The sequence below is a fragment of the Anolis carolinensis genome, chromosome 6 (assembly GCF_035594765.1).
Source record: "Anolis carolinensis isolate JA03-04 chromosome 6, rAnoCar3.1.pri, whole genome shotgun sequence".
In the NCBI taxonomy this organism is placed as follows: domain Eukaryota; kingdom Metazoa; phylum Chordata; class Lepidosauria; order Squamata; family Dactyloidae; genus Anolis; species Anolis carolinensis.
The window spans coordinates 93,321,092-93,337,556 of record NC_085846.1 but is presented as its reverse complement, the minus strand read 5'-3'; the positions used below and the strand labels follow the sequence as shown (position 1 = coordinate 93,337,556).

General features: G+C 39.8%; 1 protein-coding gene across 2 annotated transcripts; it reads right to left on the bottom strand.

Annotated features, from left to right (window-relative positions):
• Positions 1 to 1,531: 1,531 nt before the first annotated feature.
• Positions 1,532 to 14,670, bottom strand: fam133b (family with sequence similarity 133 member B). Of its 2 annotated transcripts, XM_008112523.3 has the most exons (11): positions 14,518 to 14,670; positions 9,578 to 9,675; positions 9,170 to 9,248; positions 8,797 to 8,871; positions 8,596 to 8,628; positions 8,086 to 8,154; positions 6,838 to 6,930; positions 6,354 to 6,401; positions 4,790 to 4,885; positions 4,400 to 4,444; positions 1,532 to 3,181 (listed from the first exon to the last, which is right to left on the bottom strand). In XM_008112523.3, the coding sequence occupies exons 1-11, from the start codon at positions 14,629 to 14,631 to the stop codon at positions 3,095 to 3,097; spliced, it is 837 nt and encodes a 278-aa protein (XP_008110730.1). In that variant the 5' UTR covers positions 14,632 to 14,670; the 3' UTR covers positions 1,532 to 3,094. The 2 variants fall into 2 exon arrangements, with proteins under 2 accessions (XP_008110730.1, XP_008110731.1); XM_008112524.3 differs by lacking the exon at positions 6,354 to 6,401.
• Between the last annotated feature and the right edge of the window lie 1,795 nt (positions 14,671 to 16,465).

Sequence of the window (16,465 nt, the reverse complement as noted above, 5' to 3'; positions counted from 1 at the left end):
GGACTTCAGCTCCCACCATTCCCAACAGCCTACCTCAGGCCCCTTCCTTTTCCCCCTCAGCCGCTTAAGCGGCTGAGGGGGAAAAGGAAGGGGCCTGAGGTAGGCTGTTGGGAATGGTGGGAGCTGAAGTCCAAAAGGCCTGGACGGAGTGCCCAAGTTTGCCCAGGCCTACTATCAATAAATACACGAATTCTACCTCAACAGAGAGTGGCATCATCCACATCCTCATATATCCCTGGGATTATCAGTTGAGCATCTCTCGCTCTTAATAATAAAATATCCCTAAAACGCAGCGGCCAAACACGGATCAAGGAACGTGAACGGCACTGCAAACCAAATCAACCAGAGAAGTCGGCCATAGCACAGCCTTTGAGGAACCAACCTGGACACAGCGTATTATTGGAGAACACGGAAATACTAGACCACTCTAACAACCATCAAGTCAGGCTACACAGAGAAACCATCGAAATCCACAAGCACGTGGACACTTTCGACCAAAAGGAGGAAACCATGAAAATGAACAAAATCTGGCTATCAGTATTTTAAAAAACTCAGGACAGTAAATAAAGAATAACACTCGGAAAACTGAGGAATTCTAGACAGGAATCAATCAGGGCAAGCTTACACCTCCCAACAAAGGATTCCCCCAAGCAGGAAGCAGCCAGGCATTGAAGCTGCAAGCAACAGACCTCACAACCTCAGAGGATGCCTGCCATAGATGTGGGAGAAATGCAGGGAGAGAATGCTTCTGGAACATGGCCATATATCCCGGAAAACACACAGCTACCCAACTATCCCTAAATAGTCCTCAAGGGTGGCTGAGACAGTTACCTCTTTCCCCCCCAATGATTCAATGCACACCAACTTGAATTGTATGCACACAATTTTTTAAAATATTGTGTATAACATTATACCTGGTGATGTGTGTGTGTGTGTGTGTGTGTGTGTGTGTGTGTGTATGTATGTATGTGTGTGTGTGTGTGTGTGTGTGTGTGTGTGTATATATATATATATATATATATATATATATATATATATATATATATCTCTCTCTCTCTCTCTCTCTCTCTCTCTCTCTCTCTCTCTCTCGAACAAAGGATTTTTTTTCATATACACCTTGCATCCCATTTCCCAAGATTTCTCATTTGCAAATACAGAGAGGCTGAAATCTGAAATAATTCAAAATTGAGTAAGGAATACTCAACCTGCAGTTTCTTGAAAGGGAGGCACTTCACTTACACACCAGCGTAATCATGTAATGAAGCTCAAAATTAGTGTACAAATATAGTCAATGACTCACCATAATATGGACCAGACACATTAATTCTTTGGAGACTTTTAAGCAGAGGCTGGATGGTCATCTGTCCCGGATACTTTGTGCATTTTTCCTGCATGGCAGGGGTTTGAACTAGATGGCCGAAGTGGTCTCTTCCAACTCTATTATTCTACGATTCTATGCTTAACATTACTTTGTCTCTACCGAGTGTCTTTTTGGTTGCTCAAAACACACACATAGAATCAAGAGAGGAGGAACCTTTTAAAACAGATCTTTACTAAGTGTCTGGCAGTAATTTTGCATACTGAGATATAGTTTGCATAACAAGGTCTGCCACTGAACTTGCGTAGAGTTAAATCAGCTTCAATATGAAGCTGGTTTGAAATCATCTCAGCTTTTTACATGCTAAATATCTTCAGCAAGTGTGCATTTAAAACATAAGCACGTATGCAATATGAACGAATATCTGTTAAGTAATGCAGTTATGCAGAACATAATTTAAAAAACCCACTGATTACAACAGCCTTCCCCTACTGGTTAAGTTTAAAATGGTACAAAATCATGCAATTCTAAATGCCTCAATGACAACACAATTTAAGAAAACAAATGCCAGAAAAGTTCAGTTAAACTTAACACCACTTCAAATAATGGTTATGTGTATTAGTAGCACAGTATTCAGTATTATTTTAAATCAATAGGAGTGAAAACCTCACATTCTGGATGTTACTTATGCTGCATTAGGTTGGTGTTTTTGCTAGCAGCTCAAACTGAGAACCAAACTAGATAGGAATAAGTAGCCAGATGTGTCGCCTGCTGTTCAGACATAAAGCACGGGGATAGGACGGGAATGACATAATTATACACATGAATAGGACAGCTATATAAACGAAGTAACGTGGCTACCCACCTATCCTTGTCTGAATTATATTGACACAACTACTCTTCTGCAATTCCCATTGCTTTTAACGAGGCCTGCATAGGAAAGGTTCTCAGGGAATCTAGCATTCAGAAGAAAAAGGCTTCTGAAAACACCTCTGGAAAGCACATTGACAGTCTCAACAAACACTGCTATTTGCAAAGATCAAGATATGCCCTCTAAATCCCTGAAGGCATGAATATCCCATGTCCCACCTGAGAAACACAACACATATGTACAAAAGTAACATCTGGATGTTACTTGTATGTTCTTGTTTCAAAAATGGCATCAGTAGTAACAAAAATATCATAGGATTTGATATGCCATATGATCACTTTTGAAGGGGATTTTGCAAAAATTCTTCATATTGAAAATCTTCATTGCCAGAGAATTAAAAAGGAAATGCCTCAAACCATGTCTTGCTTATGGATCTACCAAGAGCTCTGAGGCCTATACAGAGTGTTGCTTCATTTATTACAGCTCATGAAGCTTATCCACATGCAGAGTTCTTTTCATATGTGAATACGTTCTTTTCCTTGCAACACAGGATGACATCTGGTTGTAAGAGCTACATGTGTGCATTAAAGCTCTAGAACGGGAAAAACATTTTCTGTATCAATCCAATCTGAGTCTGCTTTTGAATCATTTAAACTTTCTGTAGGACTTATTTCAAAACATTTGACACAAACTATTGGAGGGGAGGGTACTACATGTAATACATTAAGCATCAGGCAACATCAATGGCTATGTCCAGCCGAATGGCACCAGGCAAGCTGAAAGTGTAGAATATTGTTCACACACAGAAGAGCTCATGCGGTTCATAGAGTTCATCATAATGTTCACAGTTGCAGTTCTTTCTAGTCTCATTGCACTTTTTGAGAAGGTAAGACTCTTGACTGATGTTATTCTGAGTGAGAGCTTGAGCTAGCTGTCTTCTTTTTCTTCTTTTTGCCATGTTTCTTGTGTTTCTTTCGCTTTTTTGCTTTATCCTTTAAAAAAGAGAAATATCAGAAACAATTTCAGGATCCTAGGACCAAATGAGTCAAATTCTGGGCTGGCTAAGTATATATGCTTTTAAAGAAACAATCAACCAAGGCTACATTCAACATTAAGCATGTTTAGTGACAGAGCTACAGATACGAAGGAGATTCGTGTGGATGAAGGGAGTTGGTTTACATGCAACATAATGCACTGGTTCTCTAAGAGAGAAGTTCTTTTGCATCTGCAAGGCCCCAATACAGTATTAGCCTCAAATAAATCTCTATATAAAATTCAGGACAGCTTGATTGAAACACCCTTCCAAAGCAAAGACAGTAACAATGTATCAAACATTATGATTTACCATTATTTTCATCTTTATTACCATGCCAGGACTTCCAAACCTAAAATACAGTGCTTCTCTTTGGGTCCCCATATGTTTTGGCCTTGAACTCCCGGAAATCCTAACAGCTGGTAAGCTGGCTGGGATTTCTAGGAGTTGTATGCCAAAACACTTGGGGACCCACAGGTTGAGAACCACTGAACTAAGATAACCCACTGTCAGAACTTCTTCTATCAGTGGAAAGAGGTGGTGGAGTATCCCCACTATCACCACTACTATAGTGCTCCACAAGCCCCTTAAAATCTGCTCTGGAAAGTGATGGAAAACCCTGCAGTAGATCTCTGGAAAGATAGTTAAGAGAAAGCCCTCTGACAGAAGCAGAAGTTTTATTATGTAAATAAGGGGTTCTGTCCACAACAAATATTGGGCAAAATGGTAGATTGCCCTTGTGATTAATTTCCATTCTATAGTTCTATTACTTATTTCTGTTCATTTGTGGAAATTAATCAGCCTGATTCTAAAGTTAGATTCTTCATTGATGAAGATAGCATTAATGTGTCTATTAAGTCTGGGCTCAACGCATTATACAATATATAGCAATTGAGTCAGTTAATTCTGCTCACACTGGTATATAGGACAGAGGGAAATCTCAGAGCAATTACAATTATGAGAATTGGATGTTTGTTGCAGCACAATTAATGCTGTTTCATGCGCCTTCTACACTGCTAATAATCCAGATTAGCAAAGCAGATAATACACATTATCTGCTTTGAACTGAATTATGAGTCTACACTGCCATATAATCCTGTTCAACGCAGATAACCTGGATTTTATATGGCAGTATAGAAGGGGCCTTAGTGTCTTGGAGTAGCAGAATAATGCTCACGTTTCTCTCCTTTTCTTCACTGCTCTTCTTCTTTTTTGCTTGTACCTAAGGGGGAAAAGGAAGAATATGTATTTAATGGACATAATAAGTATAAAAATGCTGAAACAGAGAAATAACACACACCATACTGCATAGTAACCATATTATGCTCTCTAAAATCTGTACTATGTACCAATCTCTAATTTTTTTAGTTAAAAAGAGTGGATACTGAACACTGCTTCAGTTCAGTATCAAGGCAGCTACAAGAATATAATGATCCTCTAGATTCAGAGTCACCTGAAGTGGCAGATATAATAGAAAAATTCATCCATCACCAGAATGCTCATGACTGAGATCTTAACTTCCTAGGTATTGTTTTACTAGTTCAGTGCTTTTTGTATGCATACCAACCTCTTCTGCATGCTCAGATTCTGATGAGGACTCCGATGATAACAAGCCATCCCCACGATCTGTGTTTTTCCTTTTTCTGCTAAGACTTTTGGCATCCTAGATACAATAAAAGGCACATTTTAGATGCAGACAAATCAGAGATCTTTACCATGGTCCACGTAAAATGCCCTGACATCAATACTTAGTACTTTAATTTCTTCATGGGTTAAAGGGATGGCAACATAAAAGGCTAAGCTAAACCTGAAAGAGAGAACAAAATACAGCAGGTCCTTGGTATCCAATGTGATTTGATTCCAGGGCCTTCCTCCCATGGATACGAAAAGCAGTGGATCCTCAGGTCCCATTATGATGTAGTAAAATGACAATATCCACGTGGGGATATTTTCAAGCTGTGGATGGTTGAATACATGCATACAGAAATCTGTAGATATGGAGGTCTGACCTTATATACGCCTCAACGTAGGGAGCCAGTGCTGTGTAGTGATTTGAGTTTTGCACTTAAGATGATGGTTCTAATCCCTGCTCATCCATAGCAGTGATCTTTACTGGGTGATCTTGGATAAGAAGAAGGGAAAGGCATCATCCCTGCTCTCCACCGGATAAATCTTGCTAAGAAAACCCTGTGATAGTTTTGGCTTAGGGTCATCATGAGTCAGACATGACTGGGAGACACAAAACCACCACCTTAGCTCTAATTTCATTACTACTAGTTTTGTTTTATTTTAATTTGCATTTGCGAGAATCAATAGAATGGACAAATGGAGTTCATTTAATGCATAAGAAACTATCACACAGATGTAAAGCAGATTGAACAGGAAGACAAGAAAGATTCAGTGGTAACATCTGTGGAGCGAATGTGTATCTCAGCTGGTTCAACATAAAAGGCATGACATAATTGTAAACTAATATTAGTTCTTGAAATAGAAGATTCTCCTAAAATAGTCTTTACAGCAAGGGTAGGGAAACCAAAGCCTTCCAGATGTTACTTGACTGGACTTGTAAACATTCATCAACTTTCTCTGTGCTAACTATGGTTAATAGCCGCTGCAAAATATGTATGTATTTGGCTGGAGTTAAGACTTAAAAATGTACCTGTTCCAACTTACATACAAATGCAACTTTAAGAACAAACCTACAGAACCAATCTTGTTTGTAACTTGGGGACTATCCGTATTTTGATTGTGTATTCCTGAATAGCAGAATGGGGTTGCCTGGATGGCCCTTGTAGTCTCTTCCAAGTTCTATGATTCTAATACTTATTTCTGTTTATTCATGGGAATTTGTCAGCCTGATTCTTAGTTTGTAGACACTACATGCAAGTAGCCCACTTGTCTAGGTAAATTATGACAGTATAAGAGTTATGACACTATAATAAGCTACATATACAAATAAAGGGTGATTTTCCTTCAGACAGTTAGATCCGAAACTACTTAAATGTTAGACACTATGATCCTGGTTTTAATATCGCCTGCTTTCAGCTGCAAGATCAAAACGTATTCAGTGTGGGGGAGACTCCTATGAAAATGTTAAGATAATGGTTTAACAGCATATGAAAACATTTTACCTTTTCTCTTTCAGAATCTTCCTTTGACCTTTTATTTTTCAAGCTGTTCTAAATAAATGTTTAAAAAACGCATAGTTAGGTCTTAAATGGTTTACTGTCTTCTGTCACTGGCTGAAATCAAGTCTAGCTGAAGATTAAGTGACAAATATACTTATTGTAGAGGTTTACATGATATTAGGGAAATAGGAAGTTCAAAAGGTTGAATTAAAATATAAACAGATGATTTAATCTTACTACTATACAGAAGTTTGGCTCACTTTTGCTTGGCCAAGAGTTAGGTGAATGTAGAGCAAAGCACGCAAAAGGGGACGCAGATTTTGTTCATGTTCCACTGTCACACTTTTAACTGGAACTGATTCAGTCCATTAAGAACGTTAGGGGTATTAAAATGCCTTAAACGAGGACATTTTTTCACTCACAGCAGGCAGTACCAGACCCAGACCCCTTTGAAAGACTCCAAGGTAACGTATTTATGACACTTTACCTTATCCGATTCTGAATCTGAACTAGAGTTTTCAGATGATCTTCGTGAAGAGTGATGCTTTTTCTTCTTTCTCTTTTTTCCTTGTTTCTTATCCTAGTTACAAATATTTTAATAAAATGATTTGATTTTGCTCATACTAAATCATTATCTAGCATTGAACTTGAAAGGGAAGATGTAAGAGCCAGATTACTATAGTAGTATAGACTGGGGTAGTTGGACTTGAGAGACACCATGTCAAATTACTGCCGAGACATTAAATTCAATGGGGACATTCATTCAGTACTGTACTATGTTCCTGTGATAATCAAGTGAGACTGTGGAAGGCTATGTGTGCTACTTTAAGCTCTCTGGAGAATATGTGGTTCAATATTATTATATTCGTGAAGAAGTCAAATAATTTGGGTTTCTATTTTTCTTATAGGAGCAACATTTCAATCAGATTCAAGTTCTCTTGACACAACTGTAACCCTTGAAAAGCTTTCAGGAAACAAAGCCAACTTGCTCAAATGTGAGGATTTCCTCCCCAATTTTCTGTTTCAATGGATCAATAGAGTTTCAGAGTATCTGGTTTCAGCTTCCTGTCAAGGTGGTTAAGTACTGCCACTCTATTTCTATTTCATCTAACATTACAATCAGTATCATTCTGGCAAAGAACTTTATGGCAGTCAAACTTTGTTTTCTTTGGTATTAAAAACTCAATTGCCATTTGAAGGGGGAAGCAGATAAAATAATGTCCCTTTCTTCTGCATTCCTCATGTAGTCTCTCTTGTTGATCCTGGGGACTTTTAAACCTTCTGGAGTAAATACTTTCTGAGTTAAATGGCTGGGATGTTAGAGAAAAGAGGATGTGCAAAATTGCTATGCCCCCCTTTCCCTGTTTTGCAACCATTGTCATTCTACACATTGAGTTCATTAAAGGAACTCTGAATCCAAGCTAATGCCTTGAATCCTGTTGGTGCTAGAAAAGGGCATAGCTAGGTGGTGGCAACAGGAGATAAAAGACCACAGGTGCTAAAAGGCCACAAATGTTGTGGCTATGAAGTAAGACACTAAAGACACCATATCAAGTTGCTAGCATAGTCTGTCAACAGGACTGGGCCAAGTGCATTTTGCGGGTGTTATTTTAAAAACTGCTTTCATTCCAATAAAATGCCACATGACAAAACATTCATTCTACATTCAGAATGTCAAGCTGAACTGCCACACAAGCATACCAAAAGTGAACATATTCAGAAACTACGTTCTTACCTCATCTTCAAAATCAGAAGAACTACTGGAAGAATCAGAGCTTGATGAGGAAGAGGAAGATGGGGACAACTTGACCAAAGACAACAAAAAGTAAATTTGTGAGATGCAGAATTGGTTAAGGAAATGCAATACTGGATAGGACACAGCCCAAGAAGAAATGGATTCACAATGACTACCTCAAATTCCAAAAGATAAGACTAGGAAATATTAACTGAAGATGCATTAAAAACAACATTAAGAGCATTTACAGGCAAAGGGCTCCTCACACTAATAATCAAAAGGCACCATGCAGCTTTTCAATTTTTTTCACCTTAACAGATTGTCCATGCCCCATTTCAAAGCACTTTAAGTAGTAACACAGAATAGGGTTAACAACTGCCCTCTAAATATCCCTTCTCCCATAGGCAAGAAATTTCTTAGATTCATATGCATACCTCTCTAGCTATTTATATATATCTTTGTACATATAGATATTTGCACAGAGAAAGAGAAAATGAAATCTTTGCTCACCCTACTGGATTTCTTCTTCTCTTTTTTCTTTTTCTGAAAGGCAATCAATTGAATTTGCATTAGAATTCACGGGTTGTCTCTAGTGGTTAAGATTCCATGTTTTGAGGTTGGAATGAAGGCAATGTTGGGTAAATGTTGAACTAACAGCAAAGAGGATCACAACAGGGAAATCCTGAGCCCAATGTCTCAAACTGTCCTTACCTCTTTCTTTCTTGAAGTACTCTCGCTTCCACCTAAAAATTTCTCCCTATGTTTTTCCAATTCCTTTTTCCAATTCTGAAAAACAGTAGAAGTAATCATGAGTAACAGTAGTAGGAAACTTTGTGGTGATCCCTAAAAGCAACATTTTCTAGTAGTATTTCTAGAGGTAGCTTTTTCATTTGGGAAAATTAGGTTACAAAACTCTATTCACTTCCCTGGAAGTAAGCCCAATTGAACTTTTGTGTCATGGCGCTCCAGTTTCAAAACATAAAGAAAAAGACAGATGGCTGGGACAGGATATTAATGACATTAATTTCATAATGCAGTAGAGTGAAATGCTATACTCATCTATATTTATAAACAAATAACAAACCTCATTCATCCTTTCTTCAAATTCTGCTAAGGCCTTGGAACCCTTCTTTTTCTTCTCCAGTTGTTCTTTCACTTCTTCCCTTTAATGAAAAACAGTAACACTCCTTGTTAATGCACATTTTTGTGGAATCTAGCCATAATTCTCCCTCTCAGAACACTATAACAAATAAACAAATGTGGCTCTAATTCTATTATTAACAATTATGGAATTCACAGACATGGTGACAGCCTGCTTGTAGACCTGGGGTGCAATTTTCCTCTCATGGTGCAGCAGAAGATGGAGTCTGTGAGTACAAGGCTTGTGAATATAACGTATCTAAGGTTTAGGGCTGAGGCACTGAAGATCACTATGATATTTATGTATTCATTCTTTTATTGGTAAAAGAAGAATAATCATTTCTATACATACCATGTTGGTCTGGGTCTGTTCAAGTAGTCTTGTATGGTAGGTCCCGACGATGGAGCAGGGCCTCGTGATCTAGCCATTGCTATGGGATTCATGTAAGCCTTAAAAAGAGGACAGCAAAGCATGGCATACAATAATCATTACATTTTGAGGCTTTTAAAAGTAGCATCCCTATCTCTTTTTTATTGGAGTGATGCTACCTTTCTTTTTTGAAGCTTTTTTTTTTACTAGTTTCTGGCCAAAATATAGGGAGATAAGACATTAACAGACATTCTTGAAGCCAAGAGAAAGTCAGTGATACAGAAATAAATTATGTGAAGAGCAGTTGCTCAGCAATACTTCTTGGTTCTTCTGTGATTATTATAGAATGTTTTTTTAAAGAACACATACCAGCTACCATCGTGTTAGTACAGGTTGAGCATCTCTACCCCAAAGTCTGAAATTGTCCACATGGGTAGCTAAAGTACTGATATCTTTGATTTACACATTTTGTTTAATGCATAACATTATTTAGAATACTGTATGATCTTCAGACTATAAATATTCCAAAATTTGAAAAAAACAACATTTCAAATACTTCAGGTCCCAAACATTTTGGATAAGAGTTATTCAACCTGTACCAATTACAGTAGGTCAGTTCAGTAAATGTTGAATAGAGAGTGAATATTTAAATACATTTAATATATCTGCTCAGTCAGACTGAAACAGAATTTAAGTCTATAGTGCACTAGTGCACTATGTGCTTCACTACATAAAGAAATAGATAATGGAAAAAATATGTATCAAAAAGTAAAACTAGCTGTTACCAAAAGTAAATTAAATGTTAAAATAGAGCATATAAGACTGGAAAGAGAACAAGAGATCACCATGACAAGAGTTGTCCATGCTCTGACCCACCAGTAAAACATCTGTCACTGATCTGAAAAGTCTACCTAACAGTGGTAAACATTTGATTTTAATCCCTCTTTCTGTCTTTTCAACTACTGTTATAACACTAGACAATCCTAAATCATAAGATGAAGCTCAGCAAAGCCATGTAAATCAATATTGTCTATTTTAAACCTACTTCATATGAATTAATTGGACACCTTGAAGATTGCGTATTTCTATATGTTTTCAATTGTACACAAAATAGCACATTACGCTTTAATTGTACAACTACAAACAGGCTAATCAAATATATCTAATAGAAAGGGGATTAATAACAGATCAGAGAAATAGCAAGGTGTAAGAAGTGAAGAAGTAGCATGGGATACCTCATATTCCATGTCTCTGAATTGTCTCTTTTTTAAAAAAAAGTCCATTTGAATTTTATTGCATGTGTTTGGACATAATAATTAGCAAGGCTCTGGTGTGTCAATGGATGTTGTTATACAGATAGATTTGTCACAGAGATAGGAACTCTCCTGACTGTTACCAAGCTCTATTCTAATACATTCACTATTTAATACAGAGATCATTGTTTCGTATATATTTTGCTAGCTTTGTAAGTTTGACTCATACGCCACAGGCAATATTTTTAGTGAATAGGTAATCTATTTAGTGACTTCCACGTGTCCAACCAACAAACCTGATTATAGGATCATCTGAAAGGCAGTTACTGTTGCACAAACACAGTTTCCTCCCTCTCAATTCAACTCTTTTTGTTTAAATTCTTCAATTTCATATTAACCCCAGTGAAAGATACTGTGTGGATGAGTCTTAAATCACACAAATGATTTGAGACTCATCCGGCCAGTGACAGATTTGTCAAAACTAGTATTTGGCCTGGTTTGTTCTATCTTTGCCAACAATCTCATGTGCTATTTAGCATACTGCTGTATGGAAAAGCTGATCTTTCTTCCTACGGTGTTGAATTCTGCTGGATTCATTTTTGAAAGTCAGATAATCCATGAAAGTAAGGCAATGTCATTTGAAACCCTCTACATTTCCCCAAAGGAAGATGACTAATGGTTTTCTCCTGAGACACTTTTGAAAACTTCTGGGATAATGTTTGAAGCGTGCGCTCTCCCACTCTGAGCTAAAAGCAACAAACGCCTCTGCAGCAACTTGATGGGATGTAATTTTTGCTTATGTCAGTTAGTAGCTCCCACTTGGCACCTAAACGTAGGAGTTTTCACAAATTTTAACAAAAGCAACACGAACAGGCTCTGATGTAGCACAAAAGAGCTAGCAGAAATCCCTGCACCTATTACCCTTTGCTTGCTCAACAAACCTGCAGTTTTGAAATCTTACAATTGCCATTTTTGTGCTTTTTTGCATGAGCTGATAAAGGGACTCCTATGATATGGACTTTGCAATGTGTCTTATGGTCAACATAATTATCAGTGCAGGTACTGTAGGCTGTATTTCAGAGGGAGGAGCTGGCAAACCCACCTCTGAGGCTTCTTCTACACTGCCATATAAAATCTGGATTATCTGCTCTGAACTGGATTATATGGCCCCTTCTTCACTGCCATATAATCCAGTTCAAAGCAGATAATCTGGAATTTATATGGCAGTGTAGAAGGGGCCTGAGAGCTTCTTGCCCTCCCCCCCCCCCCCCGCTCACAAACCCTGTGAAATTCCCTGGGGCTTCTGGGAGTTGAAGTCCAAAACAGTTGAAGAACCATAATTTGAGGCTTTTAAGCAGAGGCAGGATGGTCATCTGTTGGGAGTGCTTTGAATGCGATTTCCTGCTTCTTGGCAGGGGGTTGGACTGGATGTCCCATGAGGTCTCTTCCAACTCTATGATTCTATGAGCATCACTGCTTTAAGGTCTTTTGTTTTATTATTATTATCATTATTTTCAAATTTTATCTTAACATTTGAACCAGAAGAGTGTTTTAAGTGATACTACTGAGTGTGATGGCAGAATCTCCTTCTCTGGAGGTTTTTGAGCAGAGGCTGGATGGCCATCTGTCGGGGGTGCTTTGACTGTGTGCTCCTGCCTGTCAGAATGGGGTCTCCTTCAACTCTATGGTGTAGAATTAATGCAATTTGACTCCACTTTAAACTGCTATGATTTCATAAAGCATGGGGATTGTTTATTGGAACTGCCTGACTGTTTAAGCAGGCTTTTAATAATGGCTATAAGTAAAACCACCCTATTGGACAGGATTTTAAGCAGCTATTATGATTATAATTCATAACCTGGAAACTTTAATTATAGAAATAGATGGTCTTAAATGGTGTTATATATTTTTTTATAGGGTTTTATAGTTTTTTTTTAAAAAAATTGTTGTTTATTTACATTTATATGGAGCCCCTGGTGGCACAGCGGATTAAACCTCTGAGCTGCTGAATGTGCTGACCAAAAGGTTGGCAGTTTGAATAAGGGGGAGCGAGATGAGCTCCCACTGTTAGTCCCAGTTTCTGCCAACCTAGCAGTTCAAAAACATAAAATGTGAGTAGATCAATAGATACCGCTCTGGCGGTATGACCTTGGAGGTGTCTATGGAAAACACCAGCTCTTTGGCTTAGAAATTGAGATGAGCACCAACCCACAGAGTCTGACACGACTAGACTTAATGTCAAGGGAAAACCTTTAAATTTACCTATTTGTGCTTATATTATTGTGCTATTTTATTAGATGATTAGCATTTGATGGCCCTGTGGCCTCAAGGCCTGGCTTCTTCCTGTCTGGAAGAATCCTTTTTTGGAGGTGTTAGCTGTTCCTGATTGTTTCATGTCTGGAATTTCTATGTTTTCAGAATGTTGTTTTTTAAATACTGGTAGTCAAGAGACTACACAATCCAGACACGAAACGGGACAGCTAACACTTCCAAACAAAGGATTCTCCCAGATAGGAAGAAGCCAGGCCTTGAGGCCACAGGGCCATCAAATGCTAATTAAGGTGATTAATTACAACATCCACGCCTGCCTCCAACAGACTAGAGTTCTTTCTCCCACCCTGGACCTTACACAGATATATAAACCTCCCTTGCCTACTTTCCAACATACCTCACAACCTCGAGGATACCTGCCACAGATGTGGGCAAAACGTCAGAAGCTTTTGGATCATGGCCATACGGCCCAAAAGACTCACAGCAACCCAATGATTCCAGCCATGAGAGCCTTCGACAATACTTATCATTACTGTTATTATTATGACTTAAGAAGGAGCCCCCGATGGTGTAGTGGGTTAAAGCCTTGCGACTTGAAGGTTGGGTTGCTGACCCAAAAGCTGCCAGGATCGAATCCAACCTGGGGAGAGCGTGGATGAGCTCCCTCTATCAGCTCCAGCTCCATGAGGGGACATGAGAGAAGCATCCCACAAGGATGGTAAAAACGTCAAAACATCCAGGCGTACCCCGGGCAAAGTCCTTGGCCAATTCTCTCACACCAGAAGCGACTTGCAGTGTCTCAAGTCGCTCCTGACACACACAAAAACATAAATTATGACTTACTTGCCAAAAAAGTGCTGGTGCCTGAGTAAACTACAGTAAAACCTTGGGTGCATCAACACTGTGGAATGAATGCAGTGACTCAATGTTAGGGAATCATGAAAGGGTTACCAAAGGTTGCTGCTGCCTCAACAAACTACAAATCCCAGCACCGAGACAGGGCAGTTAAAAGTGGTGTCAAACTGCATTCATTCCACAGTGTAGTTGCGATCTGGCGGACTACTTTACGCTAGCGAAGGCATGCGCAAACTTGGGCCCTCCAGGTGTTTTGAACTCCAACTCCCACAATTCATAACGGCCTACCGGCTGTTAGGAATTGGGGGGGTTGTAGTTCAAAACACCTGGAGGGCCCAAGTTTGTCCAGGCCTGGGCTAGCACCCTTCATACCGCTCCTTATACCAAGCACCAAAGCTCTGGCCCAGCAGAAGTGCGGGAAAGGCTGTTGCCTGTGTGACAGGCGGGCCCCTCCCTCGACTTCCACGGCGACGGCCTTCCCCGCCCCTTCCTTTCCACTCTAGGGCCCACCATCCGCACCCAGGCGCTTTCCCGCTGACTCACCACCCGGTTGTCCCTCTTCCCCATGGCGCGCCCGCTTAGACGCCGAGCCGGGCCTAGCTCCAACCCCGCGCGGGACTCTCCGGCAAGTTTCTCATCGCGAATGCCACCGAGCATGCGCGGAACGGAGACGAGCGTGCGCAGTAGCCTTGTCCCCAGTTGCCCCGCCCCCTTTCTCAGAATCCGTAGGCGAGGGGCGGGGCAAATAGAAGCCCCGCCCATGAGCACCTGTACATTTTGTATAGACCAGGAAGGGGCAAACTTAGGCCTTCCAGGTGTTTTGGACTCCAACTCCCACAATTCCCAACAGCCTCAGGCCCTTGCCTTTTCCCCCTCAGCCGCTTAAGCGGCTGAGGGGGAAAAGGAAGGTGCCTGAGGCTGTTAGGAATTGTGGGAGTTGGAGTCCAAAACACCTGGAGGGCCTAAGTTTGCCCATACCTGGTATAGACTCTGGTCTGCTCTAGAATTTTTCCTGATGCTGATGTCAGCTTGACTGAGTTGTGATTGATTCCCAATGTAAAGCAGTAGTGTCTTGGGCAGATAATTTCCCCCTGCAACAATATATTATTGTGAGACATCCTCTTGCAAAGTTGTATTTTGGAAATGGCTCGATTTTGAAGAATAAATTTGTTACCTACTGAGCTCTGCAAACATTAAAAAACGACCAGTTCCCAGTGACTTATATAAATAACGTAAGTCTGAGGATTTAGTCTTTTGTTGACTAATCCTCTTAAACTGGAGGACTTGGATTTAAAGTTGTTTCATCAGCGATTAAAAAAAACAAAAACACTTTGCCACCACAATCCTATATGCTCCTATCTGACCAGTTGGATTAAAAGAACTTAATTTTGAACAGGAATTCTTCTGTTTGTACGCTGATTATTGTCTCATCCTCTCCACTCTACTCTAAGGTTCCTCTTCCACCACTTTAACTTCCTTGGCAGAATCCTATAGAATTGATTAATTAATTAATTGATGATATTTATACCCTCTCACCCTGAAGGGGATTCAGAGCGACTTACAAGTAGGCAACAATTCAATGCCACATAAACAGACATAAAATAAACAGATACCAGTACATTAAAACCAAAAAGTAACATGCTGACCAAAAGGTCGGCGGTTTGAATCTGGGGAGTGGAGTGAGCTCCAGCTGTTAGCCCTAGCTTCTGCCAACCTAGCAGTTCGAAAACATGCAAATGTGAGTAGATCAATAGGTATTGCTCTGGCGGGAAGGTAACAGTGCTCCAATGCAGTCATGCCGGCCACATGACCTTGGAGGCGTCTATGGAAAAAGCTGGCTCTTCGGCTTAGAAATGGAGATGAGCACCAACCCCCAGAGTTGGACACGACTAGACTTAATGTCAGGGAAAAACTTTTACCTTTACCTTAAAAACATCTAGCAATAAAACCCATTGTTAAAAACCACACAATCCAAAATCATAATCCAGGAGCCATTTTGGTCATAATTGCACTTACTCCGTCTTCACTTATTGCACTAAATTTACTGTCCAAAGGCTTGGTCCCACAGCCACATTTTTAATTTCTTTCTGAAGGTCAGGAGGGAGGGAACGGATCTGATTTAGCTGGGGAGAGAGTTCCACAGGCCAGGGGCCACCACTGAGAAGGCCCTGTCTCTCGTCCCCATCAACCACTTCTGCAAAGGAGGTGGGACTGAGAGCAGGGCCTCCCCATAAGATCTTAACCTCCAAGGTGGTTCATAGAGGGAGATACATCTGGACAGGTAAGCTGGGCCAGAACTGTATAAGGCTTTATCAGCTAAAGTCAGTATAGTAGTCTTGCTTATCCAACCTTTGCTTATCCAATGTTCTGTATTATCCAGTGCAGTCTGCCTTTTAGTAGTCATGTTTTTGTAGTCAATGCTTTCAATACATTGCAATGTTTTGGTGCTAAATTGGTAAATACAGTAATTACTACATAATGTTACCTTGTA

Coding starts and splice junctions, on each gene's coding strand:
- fam133b (XM_008112523.3), bottom strand. CDS start 14,631: ATGCTCGGTGGCATTCGCGATGAGAAACTTGCCGGAGAGTCCCGCGCG. Junction 9,676..14,517: donor GGAAGAGGGACAACCGGGTG/GTGAGTCAGCGG, acceptor CCTCTTTTTAAG/GCTTACATGAATCCCATAGC. Junction 4,445..4,789: donor AATCTGAGCATGCAGAAGAG/GTTGGTATGCAT, acceptor TTTCCCCCTTAG/GTACAAGCAAAAAAGAAGAA.